Below are 26,357 nucleotides of genomic sequence, written 5' to 3' on the forward strand. Positions count from 1 at the left end.
GCTACGTGAAGAGTTTATTATGGTCTTATTGGTTACTTCCTGCCTCAATGATGAGCCTTCACAGCGATGCATTCTGGGCATTGTAGTCCGAGGGGTTTTAAACAACTACAATAACCAGGATGCTAATGTTATCATTGGCTCGTTGCTTATGAAGACTAAAGCAGATGGAAAACGGATTCTAATACATATTTTTCTGGACGTTTTCTTCTTAATAGGAAAAGCATTGTGCCAGAGGTACGCTACACAGGTAACCTTTGTATATAATGTTGTAAACACAACATAAAGTATTTAACACGGTGTGTTCATTTTAACGTTTTCGTGCTGAGGCCTAGTCTTGTTGGAGTCCACGGGTTTTCTTACGGGGCTTTTCCAATCGTCTGAAGCGCTTCTTTTGAATCGAGCTGTGTAGTATTTGCGGTCTTTTCGGCGCGGGGTGTGGATACTCCAGGATTATGTTTACAATTTATCAGATGAAGAAATACATCGTGTAACCATATTTATGTATGTGCACTTGTCTAGGATCAGTAACAATGCGATATTTACTCTGAACAGAATATCACCTTTTCTCTTCATATTTACTGGATTTTAATCTCAGGATTATTGAAATTTCATTTTTTTTTTTAAACAACAAAGTATCACTTTATACATAATGGGGCAGTATTCAATGAATTACACTGTGTTATTCTACCATTTAATTTCATTAAAGTATGCGAATGTAAACCAGTATAAATACACATTTTCACTTAGTTTTATTTTGGACTTTATAGGTTTACTGTAGTGTGCTGCAAGAAATCGGTCTAAGAAATGTCACAATACAGTGTACCTCATACAGTCATTAAAATGTCCCATTGAGGACAGAATTGACGTCACACACTAAATAATACTTCTTTCTGCGTTTCTTTCTTCCCCCAGTTGAAAATGACGACGGGTGCAGATGTGCGAGATATCCTGGAGCTGGGGGGTGGGGAAATGGATGCGGGTCCAATCAGTAAAAAGGACATCATTAACTCGGATAAGGTAATAGCCCGTTTTAATCACTCTAATGCTCAGGTTCAGGTGTGAACGGACCACATCATTCACAGTCCATTGTCATAAAGTATTTCAGTAGGGTCTTTGTGCTTGTGCCACCTCATGTAGTACTGAGATCAACACCACTACTGCCTTTATAACCATTATAACATAGAAATACACGTAATTCGAAAAAGCTACTTATCTAAAAATGTATTCCAAATGATTGTTCTACTGTATGAAACATTGTTATTTTATTAAGTGAATATCAATCTACAGCAGTGGTTTTCAAAGCGGTCCTGGAGTACCCCCTGCCCTGCTGGTTTTTGTTCCAACCAAGGTCTTAATTGCTTAATTGAATCCTTAATTGACTTAACAAAGCAATGTACCATTCAATTATGTAATTAAGACCTAGGTTGGAACAAAAACTGGCTACAAAAATAAAATATTAAAGTTTTAGATAAGCCTAAATACTGACATTAATTTAGGACTTGGGTCTGAAACCCCTGATTTAAAGTATTTTGTTAGTCATTGACTGATTTTGAAGGCCAGTTTTGCAATCAGTACAACTGCAATTTTTAGAGGAATAGATTTTTTCCCTTTGGGGAAAATATATACTTTAGGGAATCAGTTAAGTTAATTAGTCCTTAGTCTTTAAGATGCTGTAATTAATTGAGATATGTTTTGTAAATGTATTTTTTTAATAAAGTGATGTTTTAATCAATATTTATTTGTATTTACCTAATAACTGGATGCATAATGTTACATTGGTGAACACTTTAAACCTAGTATGCAGCCCAAAAACACAATACACTGCCCCATTGGTCAGGTCTAGATGACCCGTACAAGTGACATGCATTTGTCCCCAAATCATACAAGTATAAAAGGAGGAGTGTATTATTGCAGCACAAACATATATCCGATCCAGTGCTGCGTTCTAATAAGAGACCTGGTGTCTTCAAATATATAATCCTGTGTAATCCTTCCTCTCATCAGCCCAGTTTTGGTGAATGTCTAATCCACATCTCGTTTTTCTCTTGCTAATTCTTCAACAGTGTTTCAAGTGTTTAGCATTGCAATCTATCCAAGGAATGACAAGCTGTTGGTATATGTTGTATTTGAAGTAATGGAAGATGCACCGTTAATTTTATTTTAAGTATGCAGGAAAGCTTTAGTTATATTTAGCTTACAGTAATGCAGAGCAACTTTTTACTGTAAATTTAAAGGTTTTAGTCATAAATAGTTATTTGCCATTTAAGAACACAGTGCTTGCCAAATATATGTAATAAACTGCACAACAGCTTTGCTGTTATTAATACTCAGGTTCAATGCACTTTTGGTTTATAGGTGTGGGTACTATTTCCTTTGTTGCTTTTTTTACATACACTTGTATTTGAACTATACAAACACAAAAATAGGTCTGTATTGATTTAAAATGTTAACTGACAGTGTATAATTTTTCCCACTGTGTTGGTGGGCATTTGATATCCTTTGAAGAGAATTTACAATGAGCTGTCAAGGCAGCTTCAAGAAAATTAATCACTGATCTTTGCCGAAGAGTACATCAAAGTATCTTTGTAAATATGAAATACTGACTTTTTCATGTTGTGTCCTAGAAACAAGTGCATTTTCTATTGCAAACATCATTCACTGAATAATCTGGATTGTAAATAACTACCTTTCGGTTTGTCTCAAGTGGACATTTCACCTCTAGGCAGACAAATCCAGCATTTACCTTCTCCCTGAGACAGGCTCTGTGTGGGCAGCAGGGCTTTAAATTGCTAGGAGCTGAAAGAAAGGATGCTCATTGAATATCTCTAAGAGTCACATTTGACATTTGGAAGGGAATCATTGCCATTTGTGTCTTCAGGAGGGCTCACTGTGGCACTTCATATATCATTTAGAGACACCCTTTAGAGAAGGGGGAAAAAGTTTATAAATTTATATAGACAGGTTATTGCAGTGCACGTTTTTCCCTCATTGTTTTTCTTATTGAGTGGATTGAGTTGCTAAGCTGTCATTTTGGTATCTATTACAGTGGGATTTTGGTGCTTTCACAGATATCTGTATGTAACCCATGTGGTGGTGAGCACTGGGTTCTACAAAGGGGTCCACGGAATTTCAGCAATTTTCTCTAGCATTTTTTTGAATTTTATTATAGAAAGAAAAATAATGGAAAATATGATTTCTACTAGCATTCAAAAGTGTTTTGGTGTTCATTATTCTCTTTGCTTTTAAAAAGTAATGGGCAGCAATACAGCTAGTTGTAAATCTGAGATTTGTATTGAACGTATTTATGTGTTTTTTAATTCCCTGTCTTTTCTGTATTTTCATTTCAGAAAAAGTCGAAGAAATCAACTGAAACACTGACATTTAAAAGACCAGAGGGGATGCACAGAGAAGTCTATGCGCTGCTGTATTCAGATAAAAAGTACATTTGTTTTTAAACTAACACTGAGACATTCTTGTATTTGGAAACATACAATTTTTTTCTTATTTTGAAAGAATGTTCAGCTGTTTGATCCGATACAATTAATTGCCACAGACCATTCCTTGATCTCTTGTAGTTGCTACACAGTTCTGGAGGTAATTCCTCCTTGCACATTTTACAGAAACATATTTTTAATGAGCGGTATCAATTCCAGTTTGACAATCCAATACTCATGACTGAAATAGCTCAGAATTCAAGAGGGGGAGGAAATATTTTTTGAATCAGCACATCCTTGTATTACAGAGCACTGCAGTGTTTAACAACTATGCAGAGAATGCACGTGTAACTGCTGAGTGCAGGGGACACTCATGAGTAACCAAAGTGTCTTATTTCTATGGGGAAACCACAGGAAAAGTGCTGACACTGGCAACACGGCTTCTTTCAGAGAGTGCATTACACATGGCGACTGTGTCCCAAACCAATCATTTTTTTGTATCAATTCAATTATTTTAAATCCATATTAAAAGATGGGTTTTGGACCTGAATAGGAGCATTAATATGATGCCCATGAATCTACACTCTTCTTATCCCTGCTGTGTGATTTAAATCTCAGACAAGGATTCATTTGAAAGACAAGTGTGTTTGGATTGATTTAATTTGACTTTTGTCCTCGTCTGTAGAGATGCCCCACCACTGTTACCCAGTGACACGACCCAGGGCTACCGGACAGTCAAGGCCAAGCTGGGCTGTAAACGAGTTCGCCCCTGGAAGTGGATGCCTTTCACAAACCCTGCCAGGAGGGATGGAGCCATATTCTACCACTGGAGGAGAATGGCAGAGGAGGGAAAGGACTACCCATTCGCCCGCTTTAACAAGGTTAGCTGCCTGGACAGGGTTTAGCACGGAGCCTTGACTGATGCTGTTGCCTTTGTGTAATAATTGTAGTGTTGTGTGTTAGTTAGCGTGTAACGAAAAATGAATGATGTACAGTAACTGGAAAGAAATGCCGTTTTTAATTGAAGTGTAACCCGAGACAATAAACAAAGCAAAATTGGTCTCTATTTAGAAATTAAAAGCATCTTTATACTATCACCAATTGGCAATTTTTAGATTTTGCATAATGGAGAGCACAGTTGCTTTGAACACAGTCGCTGCAGTGGCCTGTGAGAGACCTGTTGTTCCTGTGCTCAGACTGTGCAGGTGCCCGTGTACTCGGAGCAGGAGTATCAGATGTACCTTCACGATGACGGATGGACTAAAGCCGAGACAGATCACCTCTTTGACCTCTGCAAACGCTTTGATCTACGGTTCATTGTCATCCACGACCGCTACGACCACCAGCAGTTCAGGGTGAGCAGAGGGGAGAGTAACATTATCTGCGTCATTACCGGGGGGGCGCAGTTCACCGGGAAAAGTGTCAGCGGCAGCAATAAACAACTAAAAGATTTATTCTCGGAGATAGAGAAACGGTGTGAATCTTCACGCAAGAAATAGTGGCAATCTGATGAAAACTGAGATGAGTATCTCACTAGCAGTGAACACATGAAGAAAAATGAAGAGTAGGGAATAAAATAGGAGCACTTGCCCCTTTATTCTCTTTGAATCTCTTATCTTTAGGGCTGTGTATGTAAGTATTGAGTTGTTTAGTTGACATTTTATTGAAGCTTGGATGGCAAATGGTTTGAAATTGAGGTGAAATTTAAGTTTTCTGTTGAGGAACAACATTTAAAAAACAGGCCATTTTTCAAATAGATCCTCCTCCCCTGCTCTTCTTATACTAAACTATATTCCAGATGTGTGTGATTATTGTTGACCCCCCCCCATTGTGTAGAAACGCTCCGTGGAAGACCTGAAGGAGCGCTACTACAACATCTGTGCGAAACTGACCAAGATCCGCGCTCCCTCGGGCACCGAGCCTAAGATCTACGTGTTCGACGCCGGACACGAGCGGCGCCGGAAGGACCAGCTGGAGAGACTGTACAATCGCACGCCTGAGCAGGTGCGTCCCTCGGCTCCCCTGCCTCTCCAGGGCTGCTGTTGATCTAGAATAGGTAGTTATATCTGAGCTTGCACAGGTGATTTTGATTTTATTGCAAGTGGACTACATCGCTGTGGTTATACATTGGAATGTAGATTTTGAGCAGTTTGTAGTTGGCCCCCTAGATGGCAGCAATTTATCATTATTTGTAGTCATGCAACATAATACCTATTCATTTCACCACACTGTATCACCACAGTACTGATTGCTCAATCCCTCAGCTGTGAATTAGTCCTCTAATAAGAAGGAGGCTTTATGAGGTCATTGTCCCAATGGCATGGGGCGAGAGGTCATCTTTCTCCAAGCCCTCAGGGAGAAATCTAGACATTGTCTTCGTCACCCTCAGCAATTCCTGTTTTAAGAATAATATACTGCGGATTTTTCAGTCTCCAACTCTGACTTAGTTTTTCCCATCAATTGTTTGTTTTGCTGTTTAACAATTGGACATTATCTGCAGAATGGATTTTATCAGGTGGGGTGGATGTCTTCCTTACATAATGAACACAATGGCAATTTAAATGTGGCTAAAATACTTCAAATTGTTTAGCAATGAACATACATCTGTTCTTAAATTAAGAATCGGCTGCTTACAGGAGTAAGTGATGCATCCTGGGATATAAAGAAATTCCCTCCAATCAGCATTGACTGGAGTGTGAGCAGTATTCTCCTCTGCTGAGCACAGGGCAATGCAGTGGAGCACATTGGAGGCAATCATTTTGAAACTTTTGTACAGAACGCACGATAATGAAAAACAATAAATCCTCTTGGTTTCATGCACAACTAACAAAACACCCCTATACCCTTGTATAGACCTCTGTTATGTACACAAAACAAATGCTTGTATTCTATTCTGTTGTAGTCTCGTAATGTTGATAATCTGTTCCTTTGTGTTACAAGCCTATGAGGAACTTATTGTTCTCTTCTTTTAAATGAAATGGTTTGTACACAGAACGCTTCTCTGCAGGGTGGTGCATAGATATGCTGATTTGTTGTTCTGACTTTGTCAAATTTCTTTCCCAATTTTGTACAGAGAGACACCGTACTAATTCCTTTTTATTGATCTGTGCGTATTCTGTCATGTTCAGTAATTGACAGTAAACTGTTACAGGTTTAATATGCAGTCGTTGCCATTTATCCAATTTAGTGAAATGACCCGTGGAGGTAATAAAGTCGTGTAATGTGTAATGTGTGGGAGGTAGAGGAGGCACTAAGGGAAGGGGCATCCGGACATCCGTTCTCTTTTGCATGGAAAATTAGTACTGGAACATTGGAAAATTAAATGGGTGTTCAGCAGTTCTGTATAGTAATGAAATAATTAATTGAAAATCTCGTCAACAGAAAATCTGTTTGTGTTAATTTGTTGGTGATTTTGGGTAAAGTATTTTGGTTGCATTGTGTTTGGATGCTGTAGCTAATGATAACTGTGATTCATACCAGCACAGGCAAGACATTCAGAGGGTGTTTCCACTACATTTCAGGGCAAAACCTAATATTTTACAGGATTCTGCCAATTTAAATGTGGAAAAATGGCTTTAAAATAAATTTGTGTTAATTAACTAAACATAGGCACTGTCACTGCAGTATTTTTAATGGAAAGTATATTAATAGTTTACAGTTGGCATGCTTAAAACTCGAAAGCAGAATCAAATACTAAGTAATCATCAATACAAATGAGCAGAGCTGGCGATTTAGCTGGGAAATATGTAATTATAAACCTTAAACTCTCAGCCTGCAGTGTCCAGTGTGATAAACCACCAGCAAGTATGCTCTAATATATATATAAAAATGACCAGCTGCAGTATTTTCTCTGGGGTAATATTTTACGTACATTATTAAAAAAATGAATACATGGAAATAATATTATTACATTTGGGAATTGCATTAGCTTTGTCTTTTGATACTTAACAAATTACTTTACCTTAATTTTGTATTCAATGTCTACAGACCACAGATCCATAATAATAACATAAATATTTTGCAATATTACTTTTTTCTGAATTTGTTTGCAATATTACTGTTATTGTGTTGTTGCCTTTTAGCTGGTAGCAAAAAGCCTTCTGTCTAAATAGGGACTGCTTAAAAATGACCAGCACAGATGTGTGAGATTTCCCCAAGGGCATTACTTGAACAAAGTTATTAATACTGGGGAAATTAATGGAGAAAATGTGAATCTCTGCTCAAAGCTGGCCATGGGTTATTGCTCAGACGTGGGCGTTGACCCTGCAGAAAGTGGTATTTTAATTGAATTTGAGCACGTCTCCCCCCCACACGCATATACCCCGGCATCTCAGCTGCCTCCTTGCCGCCCTGCCCAAGGTGCTGTGCTCTGAGTGGCTGCTGTTTGTGTCTCTGCGCTGCAGGTGGCAGAAGAGGAGTATCTGATCCAGGAGCTCCGCAAGATTGAGACCAGGAAGAAGGAGCGGGAGAAGAAGGCCCAGGACCTGCAGAAGCTCATCACGGCCGCCGACACCACCACGGAGATGCGGCGCGCCGAGCGCAAAGCCACCAAGAAGAAACTTCCTCAGAAACGAGAAACCGAGAAACCGGTGAGATGCGTTTTCACTTCCCTTAGCTCTCCTGACAGGTGTGGCGGCCACTCGCTGTTTTCTATGTGAAAATCTGACATGTTTTTCATATCTTTTGTTATTGCACTGCACCCAAGGTAAGATTAGCCATATTGAGCAAAGAAAATGATCCATAAACACATTACTGCACTTTTGCCTTTATGCCCACTTCTAACAGTGTTTTCCTCTCTTCATATGCATTCCCCTTAGCAATATAAATACATTTGTATATAAATACATAATTTTCACTGATTCTGCCATTTTGTCAAGGGCTATTTACAGGTGTCCCCATAATTCTGGCCACCAGTGTACAATACTCCTGTTTCAATCCAGTTCTCTGCAGTGCCATCTGCTGGTGTGCAGGAGGGGCAGCAGCTGCAATAGACTGCTATAACGTATTAAAGGAATTTAAAGGTTTAATGTGAAATGTAAACATCTCTCATATACACAGTTCTCGAATCCACTGAAAAGAGATTTTTTTTTTACCATTAAATAATTATGAACTGTACTGTAACCCAAGGAAACAGGAAGGTTAGAGGTGATGGTTTATTACTAAAATAGCAATTTTAATGTTAACAATGATCTTGTGTTCTGCTGTTTGTCTCTGGTGTTTATAAATAGGGGGATAGGACTTGCATTGGAGGCCATTAAAACAGTATAACATTTCCTATAAAGGTTAGGTTCTGCCCTCTGAAATTTAGATTATTTGATTCATCTCATGTTGCACAAAAATACATTTAGAATTATGAACAAACCTATGGTTAATGCTCTATCAAGCATAGAAAAAACCCAGTACCATACTTTTTGGACATTGCCAGATTTCGTTTTTCACTTCCCTAAGATGCATCAGAATAGGGTCAAAACTGGGAAGCGTACACTTACCAAGCTTGCAGTATTAATGGGACTAAAATAAATTAACATAAACTGACTGCAATAATGATCATAGACAAGGAATAACCATTAATTTATGTTCTCTGTTTAGTGTGTTTGCTTTGTAAACTCAAGCACCAGAGATCCCCAATCTACAGGCAATATGAGATTTCAGTCCTTACTGTAAACCAGGGTTTAATTGTCTTCGTTACAGACAGTCCTTCGATCACCTCTGAGCACATTTGTGTTTTGTTTTTTAGCCTTGACTGTCTGGGCTCTACAGATGTAGATGTCAGTGTCAGGAAACAGATTGTTATTCTTTATTTATGCACTGTCCACATCCTTAATTTCTTTCCCCTTTGATTTGGCACACACATTCAGTGCAATATGATTTATTCCAAGTGTGCTGTAACCTTATGGAGAAAATGTTGGAAAGCTTTGGAGGAGAACGCCATCATAAGTAAAGTATATTAGTGGGACATTATCATATTAAAATTATAATATTCTGCAACCTTTTCATTTTCAAACTCGGTTTATAAGGGAGAAAAATGTTTTGGGTGTATTGGATACCTTCTAAAATTAGATTGAAAGACCAAGCCATATCTGCTTGGGAGACAAGGAAATATGATGCACTCATTTTATTTAAGAAGACTATGGGGTCTTGGATGAATCAAACACAATGTGAACCTCCAACCTCTTCTTGCAAAGAAAGGAAAACCTCAGCATGAGAATAGTCTCTATATAGAGAGAGGGGGGGAAACATGTTCAAAGAGCTGTTCTTTATAAATATCTTCAAATGAATATCTCCATCCCAGCCGAAGCATCACATCTGGCAAACAGTGAGATGCTGACAAGTTATACAAATTAGCAGGACGATACAATGTACAAAACAAACTACATGTCACAGCTACAGCAGTGTGATATCTGTATACCCACACCATTTTAGATTAAGTGTTTAATCTATTTGGGAGCCAAGGAACAGTAGCTTTGCATCAGCAGTGGTGTTCTGCAAGCAAGCCCCTTCTAATGAGGGGCGATGTGCCAGGGTACCTGTCAGTTTGAGCATCTGTGAAACAATCCTACATACAGGTGTGCGCCAAAGGAAAGAATCTGCTTTTGATATAAGTGGTTGCAACATTGTCTTGCCTCCTTTTAATTTTATTTATTTTATTGTTCTTCGCTCTGATGGAAATGCAGGCACTTGTGTCGGAAAGTCCTTTTCCAAGTCCTACTTTACACCCCGCGCTGAAAGAGCACAAGCATCAGAAGTGACAAGTGTCTACCACTCACCAAGGGCTATTATCTTTATATAAAGGGAGCATAGGGGGGGGGAGAAAAGTGGTAGCTCTGCTTTTAGGTTGTTCCACTTTCAATTAAATTACATGGGAGAGTTTTACATACTTGCTATTAATTGGTCTTGATTTTGTTTGTCTTCTGTGCCATAATGGTATGCACAGTACTAATCAGATGAAATATTACATGCTGTCTCTGTTTGACAGGTGTACAAAGTGATTTTTTGTGTGTTTTTCCCTTTCCCCTAAGCATGTCTCTATCTACCAATCACTTGATCCGATTTTTATGCATGAAAAACAGTAAAGTACCGGATTGAGTAATCTCTGTCAGTCAATTGCATTTGTATCAACAGTCCCAAATCATTTGTTGTACTTTGATGTTTCCAAAACCAGAGATATCCAAAAGAACTGTGTGTTACGTCCTGTACAGAGCTGCTAATGTACTAACGTTCTCCACCCCCGTTCCTGTTACAGGCTGTTCCTGAGACGGCAGGCATCAAGTTTCCTGACTTCAAATCGGCGGGCGTCACACTTCGTAGCCAAAGGGTGAGAGTGATTTTAAACCTGAACTGCAGTTCCTGAGTATTTTTGTTCATATACTTAATTTAATTGAAGTTCAGTGATGTCTATATAACAAACTCAGAGGCCTGATTCACTGAGGTGAGGAGGCGGTCCATCTCTAAGTGTCGTGTAGCCTAACTGAAAGCAGTTTATCCAATATTTTCATGCAACACACTTAATGAGAGGGGGTCTCTACACCCAGTGGTCCAGACATTGTGTTACAATGTTACTATTTACAAAACACTCTAAACCACATGACTTTCATTACGTCAGAAATGTGACTTCAGATTTGAGTTTGTATGTTTTTGATACATTAATACACATCACACCTTATAAAATACACAGGGACATTTAAGGAAAATCAATTAAAACATTATTATAATTACTATTATTATTATTTATTTCTTAGCAGACGCCCTTATCCAGGGTGACTTATAAAATATAAGCGCAATACAAAGTGCAATAATACAGTGCAGTTCAAGGCATAAAAGATATTACAAGTTCCAATTTACATTTACATAATACAGTGCAATTCAAAGCATAATACATTTTACAAATTCCAATTTACACAAGTGTATACAATATTTTGTATCGTATACAAACACTTTGTATTGCGCTTAAATTTTGTAAGTCACCCTGGATATGGGCATCTGCTAAGAAATAAATAATAACAATAATAATATATGGGGTCTTACATCCTGGATTGTAAAAGCAATTAAAGACTAAATACCTGATTTGGTTTGATTAAATTGGATACATTTTTTGTATTATCTAGATAGATGTAAGACATAGCATTACAAAAATACATCCTTTACACTGGAATATATTCTGGCACATATACATTATTTTCATTTATCTGCACTGACAGTTTATTTTTTAATATTGTGTGTGATTTTCTGTAACGTTATTTGTTTAAAATAATAATAATGGCATATAAATATAAGCCTGACTTAAAGAAAACATTGTCTGAAAGGGTTAACTGCATTCCAGATATTGCGCATTAACCGTATTTAAAGAGGTCTAAAATGATCTGCCCTTTGCTTTGAAAACAAAAGAAAATCATGAAATAATTGCTAGATGCTTAAGAAGCGGGAGTGTGTTTTACTTTGCTCTCATTAGTAAAATGTTATGATTTATGCAGCTGCCGCTAGACTAATATCTTTAAAATTTAGCCAAGGAAGCCGATTTATCTTTAAGACTGATGAGAGGAGATTGCTCTCTATGCAAAACGCATTAAAGCTAAATGAGGAGTCTATTACTCAAATATGGCTGATAATCCGTTAGCTAGACTCCACTAACTAAACAGATTTAGATGTGTCACTGTAGTGACAACCTCGTCTCTGAAGTGCATTACATAGGAATTAACTTTGATAACTTAAGTGTTTTTTTCCTCCATTTTCCTGACATTCGACTAATTTTAAGACTGGCTTTTTTTCATAGAATTAATTTACGTTTGTTTTCAATTCAGCTTTTATTACCCTCAGCCTTCCTCATTCACATACACTCTGTGTGCATGCACAAGGGGATCATTAAATGTATGTTTGTGTGTAATAACTTCTATTTATCATTACTTGATTAACATACAGGGCTATCATATAGTCACTGAATGGGAGAGTTTGTTCTTTTAGCAAACATCCTGATCACAATATATTCTTATTGGTAGGTATTTGAATAAACTATGATTCTTGAAAGCAATTTTAAAGCTTGTTCTGTAATTCAGAATTGTGCATAATTTTTAATCTTGAGAGCAGAGTTTAAATTACACATTAGCCATTTGTTGTATATGTGTATTGTACTTTTTCAAAAGATAAGGGTAAAAAAAGCAATAACATCCTCACCTGTTTTCAACTCTAATAAAGGCTTTGATAGTGACCGGACTAATGACTGCTTTCTCGGCTTAAAAAGTAAAGTAATTCAAACCTGGAGTGATAATACTTTATCAGTAGAGTGACAATGACTGAGTTGCTCTCCACTTTGACATTGGTTGTGAAAAAAAGATTTCTTCGTTCTGAGCATTCCAGTCAGTTGCAGTATATTACTGATCTTTTCTTTTTTCTCCTCTTATAAATTGAACAGTAGTTCATTACATGTTATTATTCATAAAAGAAGAAAAAGAATGATTATTATGACACTTTAGACTTGCTATGTAGTGATCACTGCGGTAAATGCTGTCGGTACATTTAAGAATACACTTAAGTCAGGCTTAGACTAGTCTAAATTTCAACTAGAGTAATCTGAAGATACCAAGGCAGTTCTGTCAGCACCCTTTAATTAACCCTGTATAGTTTGTGCTGTGTAGTCTGCTGTACTTCTCTGCTTTTTTATTTTCTTTTATTTAGCACTTAAACCCTTATTTGACATTTTAATTTGCTTACTGGTAAGTGTGAATGATACTAATTTAAAAGCCACTTCAAACAAAATTTAGAATAAATCCAAGTTGTGGTTTTGTCAGCGTTGCAACCTATGGGTATCTGTTCATTTATCTGCAAAATGGATCTCTAATGATTTTCCGTTGGCGTGTGTTGCAGATGAAACTCCCGAGCTCTGTGGGACAGAAGAAGATTAAAGCCATCGAGCAGATCCTCACAGAACAGGCAGTGGGTGAGTACAGGCAGGCAGAGGCTGCGAGACAGACAGGCCCGTCTGCTTTGTTGTGGAAATTTGTCGAACCTTTTCTCCTGTGCTTTTGCTGCTCGGCTGCAGAACAGAGATATGACTGGGGCGCGGTTCAAAGAGCCACTCGGGGCTTTGATTCCTAACCTGTGAAGTCACCCCCAGTGTGAGTGGCGATGCTGGAGGATTGTTTAACCTGACCACTGGCACTCTGTAGAGAGCACGGCATTAGGTGGACACATTCTGTCTATTTAAATCATTAGGCTTCTGTTCATGTAAATTATTCCTACTCTCTTGGGTTATACCATTTGAGATGTTAATGGTTACATTTTAGAGCATAACATGCTTACAGTTTGAGGTTTTCATAAGATCTGTTAATTGGGTGTGCATCATCTTGCTTACATCTCAGTTCAAAATAATTACAACATTGCATCTGCATCCATGGGGTAAAAAGGAATTTTCTTTTCTGTATTTTATTTAAAACGGAGACCAAATAAGGAATATGGAGGAGCTCGACGTGTGTAAAATGGCTCCAGTAAAAGGACATGAGAAAATGAAAATTCACTGATGTTGCACTATGTATTCAGTAATGTTGTGTAGCTCAGAGATGGTGTTGTAGGTCTGACTGCTTCTACAGTATCATTGTTAGTCACTGCGGCGCCCCTTGTTCAACTACAATAAGTGGTGAAAACTCTCCAGCACAGAACCGCGGGGTCTTCAGCGAAAGTGAGCGAGGGAATTAGTCCAATCTGTACTGCGCAAAGCCCCGAAATGTGTGACCCCTGCTATGCAGATCTTGTTTTGAAGAACCACTATTGCTAATTAATGGACTAAAACTAATTTCTGGATTGAATTAAACATGAATGCATGAATTAAACATAGGTGTTCTGCACGGGCAAAATGTATAAACAGGGAGCAAAATACTTGAAATGCTGTGACCGAGGCTACCATTCAAAGGTAATACATTACGCACCACACTTCACTTAACCCTACCCTCCGAGTAATTTGCTACCTGTACTGCTGCCAGTGGTGTTATCGTCTGTAGTGTACACTGAGCAAGATTGCTTCAGCAGACAAAAGGTAATTTGCACTAATGAAGCCTCATTCCTTCCATTACACTAAATCATCCCATTCCGGGGCTGCTCGCTGCCACTGTGCTTTTCAAGCAGGAAATTAATTTAAATAATAGAAACATGAAGTCAAAAAAATATACTGTAATTATAATACATAATCTATAAACTATTTACCTAACCTCTGAAGAATTCACAGTTGCAATTTAAAATCCAATCCAAAAATACTCTGCTCTGGAATTGTTTGCATTGCTTTTTTTTTTTTCTTGTTCATCTGTCAGTGAATATCCCTTGAGACAGTTGGTTATTCTTTTTTCTTAAAATATTAAACTTCAGTACCAGAACTCTCCTTGTGGAGCAAATTAAGTCTCAAGATATACAAGTTCAGAACTACATCTTAATTGCTTACATTGAATTCACACTTGCAGTACGACAGCATTACAGAAGAGCATGCGACTCATACACAATATCCAGTTTCAGTGATTATTTAGCTGAATATAGTGCTCTGTCCTTTTATGGCTCTTGAAGAGTTCTCCTTTGTGTAAACATCTCAGAAAAAGATTGTTAATATTTGCTACTTTGAAGCAGAACATGGACCCCATCTGCTGCGTGTTCTGTTAAGATGTTGTTCAGGGTGTCTGGCACAATGCAGGGGTATTAACCTCTGTCTCTCTCCCTCGTGAGCCCATGGACGTGGCCCTTCCCCCAGAGACACAATAGAGAGGCCTTTTAAAGTTCTTTGTTCAGGCAGAGGCTACTGTTACCCCGTAACGATATAACAATCCCATAATAATACTCAATCCATTCTGAAAAGGCTTTGTAATCTTTTCAAGTAGTGTCGGATCACGAGACGTGCTTATAGATGCAGTCTCGGTCTGGCTTATTGTAGCCTACCTCCTGGCCAGATCTTCCTTCCTTTTTTGTCTCTGTCTGGTTAATTAAGACCAGGCCTATAAGGAAGGAAGAGAGAGAGAGTGAACCATGCACAGGGGTTTAGATAAAGAAGTGTACAGCTTTGTTTTTAAATGATTTTATTCCGATACAGTGCGAAGCTCATCAGTGCAGCAGGACCACCCCCCCCCCCCACAAGCCCAAGGGGTCTAGTACATGTACAGCATCAATTAAATCCAATACAAATGCAAACCTGACTGGCGAGAGGCAGGGAACACGGCTCGGCGAGAGAGGCTACATCACTGTAAATCTGATTTATGTCAAGAGAACTAGGCTTTGATTTGCCTCAAACTCTGCGAGATGAAAATGCATAATGGTCACTGAGCACTGCAGGGTGGGCTTGTTCTCAGAGCGGTGGGCCTTCAACAGGTTTCGGCTCTTTTAGATGATTATTCCTGTTAGTTTATGAAACACTTTACTGGCAGCGGTGCTTAAGCATGAGGGATTACTTGGAGTTTTTTTTGTCTGTTCTGGTTTCCCCGATACCGGATAAAATGCCAGACATTGTAACTAGGAGGTATTTAAAAAAAAAAAAAAAAAAAGCCACCTAGGTATGGTTTTATACATCGGCATATGCAGTAAATATCTTCAAAATCATACTGTCTTTCAGTGCATGTGGATAGTTTTTGTGAAGCCCTGTTGTCCAGCAAGCTTTCTTTATTCACTGCAGTCAGCTTCTCTGGGTAGGCTGAGTACGATTTTAAATAGAATAAAAACATGTCTTACGACATAAGTAAAAATGTCCAAACACCAATTTATTGGCACTTAAGTAATGAAGTCGGATAAAATAATTGTATTTATTGAAGTATTTTCTTAGTTACCTACGGTATATCATCATCTTAACCCTTAGGTGTCTGTAAAGTGTCTTTATACAGTAATAGCAGTATATTTGCACACATTCATTGACTTGGCTTTGGTAGTGAAATGAATGCTGAAGATGTCCGGCTCCTCACGCCCTCCCTGTGCTCTCCCTGCAGATCTGAACCCCATGCCCACGGAGGAGATCGTGCAGATGTTCAATGAGCTGCGCAGCGACCTGGTGCTGGTGTATGAGCTGAAGCAGGCCCACGCCAACTGCGAGTATGAGCAGCAGATGCTGCGGCACCGCTACGAGGCGCTGCTCAAGGCGGGTGGGACCAGCACACCGCTGGGGGAGGGCCTGGGGGCTGACGGACCGCTAGGGGGCGGCACTGAGGACATCAAGGGGGAGGGGAAGGACCAGATCATCGACGTGGTGGGAGCGCCACTCACGCCCAATTCTGTGAGTATGATGAGGAGACCGCACTGACACAGAGATGACAGCAGCAGCCTTTCACAACATCTCGTAGGCCATCCTGATGTAACCTGCATGTCTTAGAGACCGTTGTCTGTCTGTAGGATGACACCCCTGAGATGTTATTCCTCGTTTCACAGACAGTAAAGACTTGGGAATAACACACAGTGGCTGCTGTGGAGCAGAGGAAGCGGTGTACATTTGAACAAGATTTGGCAGATTTAAAACTGTCTTGAATGCTATTAAAATGACCAGTTGCCCAGAACACAGGCAGTCAGGGTTCCCTGTGATCAGCACTGAAGCAACAATCTCATTAATCTGTGTTTAATTAACCGTCTTCGCATTGTAAGCATCCTACCTGCAGTAAGTTCACAAGAAGCCATTTTTGCTACTGGAGTTACAGTCGCACATATCCCATTTATTATATTAAATGGTTCTTTTGGAAAAACTTTGCCTTTCTTATATGTTATATCCCCCCCATTTAGACCAAACATCCCTCAGCCAGTCTCCATTACTTACTGGAGAACAAATTCAGACTGGATTAGAAGGCGTGGGTTTCGAAGAGCCGTACTTCTATGGTAACAGTACAGTGTGTTTAGAGGTACGATCTGAAGGACAACACAGATTAGACTTCCACTCAGGCTTTCGTAACAAGCCTTTTTTATGTGCCAGTCATAAACTTGCTTTAATTTTACACAAACTATAAAAAGGTTTTGTATAAATACATTTTATTTACTTTTTTTGGCAGTATTTCAGACATTTATTGAAGCATGAGACGTGTGTATGAAAGTGCTACTTGACTTTAATTTGTACTGTGAAGAGGCAGCACTTTCACGTGGTTTGTAAATTAGAAATGGCACTGTTGTTGGTTGGCACTTCATTACCTGAGGTCCAGTCCTCAAGTCCAAACCACGTTGGGATTATAGTGTCATACATCTACAACAGCTTTTCTCCTAACTTTAAAACCAGCAAAACCAGAGCTTGTTGGTAGTGGTGCTGTCATTTTAACATTCACAAAATCAAGGCCCTTTTTGTTTAAACAGTATATGGGGAACATATATTGGAGACCGAGCTGCTGCCGACCCCGTGCTGTTGCTTATTTTCGCTTTCTGTCATTTTCTTGTTCAGTGAGTTTTATATCCCATCCTGTTGGTGCCGCCTTGAGTCCGGGCCATTAAGCCTCTTCTGAATTGTTAATCATCCTGAGGCGAGCTGTGCATCTCCAACAACTTCCATCTCGGAAAATTTTGGGGTCACATTTCACATTTTCAGTGATATAACTATTCTTTCTTATTGGTGATATGTGGTGGCTAACTTTGTGTCTAGTAGGCTGGCCATGACGCATTTTGATTGTTGACAAAGTTGCCAAAAGTTTTCACTGGCTTCAAATTCCATATTTAGATGGCAGTTTACTGTGATCTGCCGTGAGTCCAACACAAATTTCAAAAAGCAAATAAGCCCCCAAAGTAGTGACAATTTCAAAATGTTTAGAATAAGCCTTTAATATTAAAATTAAAAGTATTTTTAAGTCACTCACATCTGCCTCTATAATACTATACGATCGCATAAATACTAACCTCTCCAGAGAACGGGACCACAGACTCTTCCGTCTCCGTCTCCATCTTCCTTTGTCCAGACTATGGGCACGGGTCTTCTTGTGCACGTTGACAGCATGGCTTCCTCAGTAGACTTTTTAAAAGCCCATTGTCTCCTTTGTTGTGTCCTTCTGGTGAATTAACTATTGGCAGTGTAGCCAAGCCTCTTGACACCCAAGGAGTTAAGCTGAGCCTTTATATGTGTGACACATGTGAATGAAACATAATAAAGGTAATTTACTGCAAGGCAAATTCCATAGCTAAAGGGTTCCCATGTTAAATACCGCTGTGACCTTTACTGGCTGATTACATAAAGACGACACAATTAGATTAGTCCAGAGAGAGAAAGGTCAAGCGCATTCACAGTTGTGGCCATTTTAGTCTACCTGGAAAGATTGTTTAAAAACGCGTCTGAAAACCCCCCTTGGGTGAAAAGAGGAGAGCTAGTTAGCCTTTCTCATCCCAGACTGCCTCTCTGTTGCAGATGCTACACCCAAAGGGCAACATTCAGGGCACGTCTGATGCACATTTTTTTCCCTTCATGATTTCCCCATCGTAAATCCGCAACGCAGCGTTTCTGCACACACAAAACTCTGATCGCTGTCATTGTTGTGAGGTGGGCTGATCTGATAGAAGCTGTTCTGTTATGCTTCACGATGGCGATGCAACTCCTGGTCTTCAGTAAGGACTGAATCAGGAAATACAAGACTGACCTTTGACATTGTCCTTTTTTCAATATGTTTTATAGCGGAAACGAAGGGAATCGGCCTCCAGTTCTTCCTCTATAAAGAAAGCCAAGAAACTGTGAAGAGATTTAAAAATGCGTCAAGGAGGAACCCAGCTGAGGGAAAGGGCATGGACTGGTCTCTGTTAAACCAGCCACGGCAGCTTCCTAAAGCCTCTCAGCTGTCCTGGGGTTCCCATCCATCAGCGGACAGGCCAGCTGCTCCCTGCCAGACCGCCCGCCCGTCTCTCGAAGAGGAAGTCCTGCCCACACCGCTGGCCACAACTCCAACACTCGCTCGCCACTTCCCGTTTCAGTCTCAACCACACCATCCCCAACACCACCTGGACTCTCACTCGCATTCCAGTCCACCGTTTCATTTGCTGTTGTTTTTTCTACTCTGAAAGATAAAATGAACCTTGATCAACTGTAATTTACCCTAAAGAAGTGACCTTTTCTGGGAATGTATAATTTTTTTAAATAGCATTTAAGACGCATGTATTAAGTGCCGGGGGGAAAGGTAACGTAGCGTTAGACTGACCATCTGTGGGGCAGAGCCTTGATGACTTCCTGTTTATCTTGTCTCTCAGTCTCTGCTATAGTGAAGGGGGTATGTTTTAAAATGTTTTTTAGATATTTGCCGAAGGAGTGAAAATGGCCCGTCTAGTTTCCAGACTAAACTACCTCTCTGTGTCACAATGGTTCCCTGACCTGTACCCCTCATCATTCAGGCACATGTCTATAAAGGCTAGCACTGAGTAAGCAGGAGAGAGGAGCACACTGGGACAATATGACATCCATCCCTCCAGTTCTCTGCTGAGCCCGAGCCACCTGAGCCTGTCTGTGTAGATAAGTTTGTTTTTGTTCAGAAAAATATCATATTAAATGTCATTTTCAGCTTGCATGAGTTTTAAAGTTATTTCATCAAGTATAGACTAGTTTCAGAGATCAGAATAAAGTCTTGTCCATGTCATCTAATAAATAAATACATTTGACACTGACAGTCTCTTTAAATTAGGACACAACTGAAGAAGTTTCATGAACCTGCTGATCTCAGGCATAGACTTCACTGTGGACACAAAGTGCTCTGAACTGGTTCCCATTGAGTTCAAGAACTTGCCCTGATTGAAATACAGTGTGCATGCATTTGAATTCTGGATATGAGGGTTAGAGACTATGAACTCAAAGAAAAAAATAATTTTATATTAACGTATTACTATTTGGCCCTTGGCAGCAGCGTGTGTTGTCTAAAATTGCCAAAGATTTCTGTGTTCTAGTAGTTTCCAATTGTTCTACAACAGCAGCACAAGTATAGTAAGTCTAATATCTCAGGTTAATTGGGTGGAAGGTGTCTCGTGGTAACTGGGTTTATCCCTGCAGAGCCTGCCACTTGGGGTTAAAAAGACAGCGAGGGAGTGGGAGAGCGGGGAGCGCCGTTTGTCATCTCCCCGCGGTGGTGATGCTCTGGCTGTCAGGGCTTTTACAGCCTGCAGCCATTAAGGGCCTGACATGGTTAATGCTGATTGCGCGGCGCGCTGCGAGGGGCCTGACACTAACGGCTGGGTGAGTGACGGAGATGATGTTAATGAGCTCTGTGAATTACTTCGTTTGGGGCCCTTGTTTACAGCGCGGCGGCGTGCGGAGCAGCACTAAACCCGCCCCGGTGATAAAACATCCCGGGGACATTATTGTAAACGCCAGAGGGAGGGGAGAAAATACGGCGAGGCGGCGTGGAAGAGTAATTGGCCAATGGATAACTGTGGAGGTACCACTGCTGTCACTGGTTTACACAGAACTCACGCACACAGTCCTGCTTTACTACTTTAAATAGCAGTTTCCAATTGAATTACGCCTCAGTCCAGCCTGGGACAGGACAAAAAAAAAAAGGGTCATTAAACTGCAATGTCACAAGAAGCTGTCACTGAGACCCCAGTTCAGATTTGAACATCCAGGAACACATTTCTTGGCATTTACTCCTGTCTTCTGCAGCTCTCCTGTAAATACGCTGTATATAATTAGGATTGAAGAAAGCTGACCAAAAACACAGTGTTGACAAGGTGACATGTAAAATCAAAGTAATGGGGAAATGTCTGTCAAATGTGTTGTCAGCATCACAGAGAGACAAAATGAGTTTGTCTTACAGTAGAGCTTCATTAAAATGCTAAGCAGGCCTTTTCCAATTTGTATTCGCTCTGGCCACTGCAAAGTGACCAGTCTCTTGAACATTTCTAATTGCGAGTCAATTATGTCATTGAGCCCATTTTGAAATTCATTTGTATGCAAATTTGGTTTGAAAAAAGGGATAAATTAACTCTACTGAACAACATACAGTATATACAGTGCCTGAGCTGCACTGGAGTCGGCCGGGCCTGGGCTGTGGGTCCAATGCAGCTCCAGTTTGCTGCCTCTCAGGATAAGCACAGCTTCAAAACACATTCACGTGTCACTTACTGAGACCTGTACATGAGCTTAATCTAGACAGGTCAGCTTTGGTCCTGGATCCTTACATGATAGATCTATAAAAAAAAATATTTTAAAATCTGTATGTGTCAGTAATCCACTAGGAGGATGTAGGAGAGCGAGAAGATGCTTTTTATAGTATTTGTAATGGAAAGCTTTCACAGAACTGATATGTATATTTCTGTTTGTCAGACCAAGATGAAACTCATGTTGGTTGTGTGAGTCTCCCCCCAAACCAGAAGGCCTGCTCCCCTGTTGAGGGTCAGGATTGGCACCACTGTGGATGTGGAGAAGGAAGACGTGTGGCAGTCGCAGATATCAGGGGAGGAAAAGTGCAGATATTCAGTGAGAGGAACTTTCCCTTGTGCTGAACTAGATTTAAAAACATGTGAGAGGAGCGTGTCTGTGGGCAGCCGTGTGATGACAGTGCGCAGGGAAGTCGGCTGATGTTCCTGCAGCATGAGGCAGTTTCCGGGACAGCTTTTTCCCCCCTGTGTGATCGCAGGTGCTGCTGCTGCTGCCGTTCCAGGCCATTGTTTGAGCTCGGGCTCTGCGTGGCGGTCTGGGCAGCACGGGGACCAGGGCGGCCTGCTTTCCTGCAGCCCACTGGAAGGTCGGGGGGGATCCTGAGCCAAAACAAGCAACCGGGCCCAGTGTGTCGCAGGGATCACAGCGTGGCTGGGCTGCACTGGCCGCTCTCTGGCTCCAGGTTTCCACAGCCTGCGTCCTGTGCTGCTCCGACCCCCCACAGCCCGGGGCCGGCCTCCACACTGTGACCTTTTCCCTCTCCATCACATCAGTCACATCCCAGCGCTCTGCCATGCAGCGCATAGATGATCAATACCATATCATCCATGTTTGATCGTGTTCATTTGTCCTGTTATATTTTTACGAGGGTAGCGGTGTCCTATTCAGTGACCTAAGAGGGCCGTCTCTGTTTGAATGTTTTTTCGCATTGGCTGGAGCTCAATGGACCCCCCGTACAACTTGAGCCAAGGTTACATTAACAAAGCAGGAATTACATTCTTCCCTCAACAACTTGCCAACTCGGACGCAGCAGGATTCAACTGCACTTTTTGTTGAATAAACCATGAAAAAAAGAAACCGTGCTTTGTGACAGATGTTAACATTAAATACTATCTACCTATTGCATGCCTTTGTCATTTCTTAGCCCACTGCATCTTTCGTGAACGACAGTCGGTCTAATTTGTGTTACTCTTGTGATCTGGTCCCCCATCACACTTTACTCCTTCACAAACACACAAACTCCTCAACCCTCAGCCTCTACAGACGACGTTACATTAAAAAGAGAAAGCCAGCTAGAGAGAGGGAGAGAGAGAGGGATATAGATAGCAAAGCTTGTTTTCCTTCCATCAGGTCCTTAATGATTATCAAGCTCCATTTTATTAGCGCAGAGCCGAGCGCTGCTAAAGGAGCAGGGTTGTAAATTAGCTGCCAGCGCCGGCATCAATAACACAGAAAATCCACTGACATTGTGAAGTGTGCCACCCATCAGCAGTTAATGAATGGATGAAGTTAAGACAATTTTTAGTAAATTCATTACTGTATTGGACTTGACAGGGCAGATTAATAATTGGTTTGTCACATTTTTTTCCCCCAATGATTAATATGCCTATTGATTAGGGCCCCGTAAGTGAGGAGATAAATATGGAGAAAAATGCATGCACAAGCACTAGGATACAAAAATCCAATGGCCACAGATAGAGCGACCAGTGGTCAAAGACACCGCAGCCAAGTTAATCAACACGGGGGCCGGGAGGGACAAGGCTGCTGCTGCAGAAATTAAAGGCAACCGTCTCTGATTCGCTTCAAATCCGTGAGCCCAACTTCACCACCACTGTGCTACGATTATTAACAATCATACTATCCGGGTATTAATATCACGTATTGACTCTGGGCATCCTTGAATTTGATTTTACCGCAAACACAAACTTTGAAAGCTGTCCAACACTACACAGGAGTGGAAACATCACAACATCAATCTCCAGACCCCATCCCTGCTCACCACGTCGTGTTAGGGGTCTACAGGGCCTCTATTTCAATCAAGGGTTTTGGTTCCCGAAAATAGAATTAGAGGGGACTTTGAAAAGGCAATCTCACAATTCATGAAAGACTAATTTCACTTCCCGAAACATGCCACGATCAAGCATGTTAGCTTGTCAAAGAAGAAAAATGTGGCACACCACTGAATTTAACATGCAAATCCACCCACTTGCTAGCACATATCTGAGTGAATCTCCGATAATTGCATTTGTGACCATCAAAGCCACAAATCACAACAGGCTAAGTATAGTGCAGTGATGTTTTCCTCACTGGTAGAACAGCTGCACTCACGAGCCCGGCAGTATAACTGCATTAAAAGAATAAACATTCACGTCTTCCATTTCAGATCGCAGAAAATAATTTGAGAAACAGCTGGCAGTGTCGCACTCCAGCTAATGATGTGTGCTTCCTCGCCGAGTAAAACCAAAACGCACTGGAACTGTCTGACTGCACACAACACACTGCACACACACAAAGGCTGAAATGAGAAGAACCCGCGAGAAAACACAATTCTGTCATTTACGCGATTGTGCCATTGAATTTGAATTTGTCGTTTTGCGTACAAGAAACTGCACTGCAGTCATCCAGAGTTTCAGTGAGTAAACTAGCCGATCCACCTCCTCTCTCTCTCTCTGCTCCTTTACGCCGCTGCTTTCAAGTCCAACGCTCCCTCCGTATCCCTGGTAAACATCTCTGTACATAGCAATGCAAACACAAAGCAGAGCCGAGTGAAGGCACTAAATGACAGCAACATCCAGAGTCACTGAAGTGCAACAATGTCTTTCTAGTACATTTCCCAATGCCAGTGTCTAGTAACTAGTTGTCTGTGTTTTTTTTTGGGGGGGTGGGGGGTGGTTTTAGACACAGTGCCATGTTAGTCTGGAAGATTTTCAAGGAAGTCAAGTAGAAAGTAAAACGGGGGCAATCCTGGTTGTTGAAATGTAAATTTATACAGACATGACTCTCCCAGACCTCAACGAAGCAGACGGGCCCTTTAGTGTCGGCACTTTTTCGTTCCTTTCCCCTTCTCTTCTCACTGTAGTCTTCTTTCTGCCAGTCAGGTATTAGCAGGTCATTTTGTCGTCTTTTTCTTTCCCTTATTCTCTTTCTTCTACAAACCCAAACTGCAGTGTGTGTGTGTGTGTGAGAGACATAAGAAAGCGCAGTGTTGGGTTCAGTTTTCGAGTGTAAGAGCTGGTGTTTGAGGAGCAGAGCAGAAGGAAGCTATTAAGCTTGTTATGCTACAGCAGTACTCTTCTCTGAGCTGGGGAGGAAAGTCACTCAGATCAAAAACTTCAACCAGCTTAACACAGGCTTTGAGAAAGAGATGTCATGGCTGCTGTCTAGGTCATTAAAACTTTGTCTTGGTGGGGTCCCTCTTCAGAGAAAACATTGGTTCCCATATAAAAGTCATAATCCTCTCTATTCAGATAATAACAACACACAATGCCACACAAATACTGCGGTGTCCAAAGCTAACCGAGATCCGAGTAATGTCGATTTTTTGAAGCATGTCTGAAATAAATACATCACCGTTTGAGTGTGGAGGGGGCACTACAGAGTTTTTGTTGTTGAAGGCTGATAAGGTGTCAGGTTGTGAAATGAAACACCCAGCAGTGTCCAAGTCTTGAATTATGCAACACAAGAGTGGAAGTGAAAGACAAGGTTTTACATTTCTTTTATTTAAAGGGAGTCATTCGCCTTTTCCAAGAGATGAAAATGGAGAGAGAGCACAGTCTGAACTCGTACTGTCAGGGACACCAATCCCAAAGCTTCAATAGCCCCGGCGCTCACAGGGACGGCGAGGACAACTTCACAATATCGATATGTGGAAACCAGCCATCAGAAGAAGCCGAGGGGGGTTTGACAAGTTCCCGCACTGTAACGCGGCCTGATTTCTTTCTCCACACCTGATTTCCCTCTTGTGCGTCAGATATAAATATAAACCCCGTTCGGATCACAGCCAAGAAGAAATGATGATAATCTCACACCAGACGAAACCACAGAGCAAACGAAATTGACCTGGCAGAGGAGTGGAGTCCTGGGCGGGGACGGCCGAGGGATGACCACAGTCACATGACGGGTGATGTCTTCCTGAACAAAAAACCTCGCCTGGCCAGCTCCTTCATGATGCTGGCAATGTTCTTGGAGTCATCTGTAGGGGGAAACGATCAATACACGCTTCACTTAATGTGGCAATACCAGCTACATTTACAATATTTCAGGTTGTTTCCATAGAAGATTGAGCACAGAAACATTTCTAAATTGCAGACTGTTTCAAAAGACAGCTAAAAACAATCTTTCAAAATTTTAAATGAATGCTTTACTGAGCTACAGGCCTTGTATTACCAGTGAGGTGGCAATGTTTGTTCACTTCAGGCACAGATTATATCCGTTGTTCCGTACAGCTTCCGGAATTTCCCAAATAGTACCTTTTCAAAACTCAATAAATGAAATGTATGTTTTACAATCAGTAAAATATAGTTCCGTGGAGTAACTTGTAGGAAACTAAATAAATAAAATATAGACGGCGCATTTCTAAGAGCGGAGGGCTGTGCTCTGTTTGAGGAGAGGGAGAAAAGCTGGAAAACACAGGTAAAATTGATTCCCGGTGTCTATATTTCATGTTGAAAATTGGCTCGTAAATCCAGTGGTTTGATCTATGGGGGCCGTCGTCTTAAGAAAAAACCTCAGTAAATGTGTAATTTCTCCCTTGACGGAACACAGGCGAAAGGCGATCCTTCTTATTCCTCTCTCTCTTTCACTCTCTATCTCTCTCTTTCTTTTCTCACCCGTTCTGCGGACAGCTTCGTTCTTGTCGGATTACTGCCCCCCCCCCCCCC

At 40.8% G+C, this 26,357-nt stretch overlaps 2 protein-coding genes across 4 annotated transcripts in view; one reads left to right on the forward strand and one right to left on the reverse strand.

Annotated features, from left to right (window-relative positions):
• The first annotated feature begins 4 nt into the window (after positions 1-4).
• dmap1 (DNA methyltransferase 1 associated protein 1) lies at positions 5-19,892 on the forward strand. Of its 2 annotated transcripts, none has more exons than XM_066692457.1 (11): positions 5-247; positions 913-1,017; positions 3,348-3,439; positions 4,120-4,315; positions 4,631-4,789; positions 5,271-5,438; positions 7,838-8,023; positions 10,678-10,749; positions 13,293-13,365; positions 16,376-16,659; positions 19,015-19,892. In XM_066692457.1, exons 1-11 carry the CDS (start codon positions 20-22, stop codon positions 19,072-19,074), a joined length of 1,623 nt encoding a protein of 540 aa, XP_066548554.1. In that variant the 5' UTR covers positions 5-19; the 3' UTR covers positions 19,075-19,892. The 2 variants fall into 2 exon arrangements, with proteins under 2 accessions (XP_066548554.1, XP_066548555.1); XM_066692458.1 differs by having other exon boundaries at positions 146-234.
• Positions 19,893-25,168: 5,276 nt separating this feature from the next.
• LOC136714846 (ERI1 exoribonuclease 3) overlaps positions 25,169-26,357 on the reverse strand; it is an 81,288-nt gene continuing 80,099 nt past the window's right edge. For both annotated transcript variants that reach the window (XM_066692468.1, XM_066692469.1), the window contains exon 8: positions 25,169-25,669. In XM_066692468.1, coding sequence (XP_066548565.1) covers positions 25,587-25,669 — 83 coding nt within the window. In that variant the 3' untranslated portion in view covers positions 25,169-25,586. The remainder of the gene's footprint in view (positions 25,670-26,357) is intronic.

Source organism: Amia ocellicauda, chromosome 19 (genome assembly GCF_036373705.1).
Source record: "Amia ocellicauda isolate fAmiCal2 chromosome 19, fAmiCal2.hap1, whole genome shotgun sequence".
NCBI classification, from domain to species: Eukaryota; Metazoa; Chordata; class Actinopteri; order Amiiformes; family Amiidae; genus Amia; species Amia ocellicauda.

Coding starts and splice junctions, on each gene's coding strand:
- dmap1 (XM_066692457.1), top strand. CDS start 20: ATGGTCTTATTGGTTACTTCCTGCCTCAATGATGAGCCTTCACAGCGA. Junction 248..912: donor GCCAGAGGTACGCTACACAG/GTAACCTTTGTA, acceptor TTCTTCCCCCAG/TTGAAAATGACGACGGGTGC. Junction 16,660..19,014: donor CGCCACTCACGCCCAATTCT/GTGAGTATGATG, acceptor TATGTTTTATAG/CGGAAACGAAGGGAATCGGC.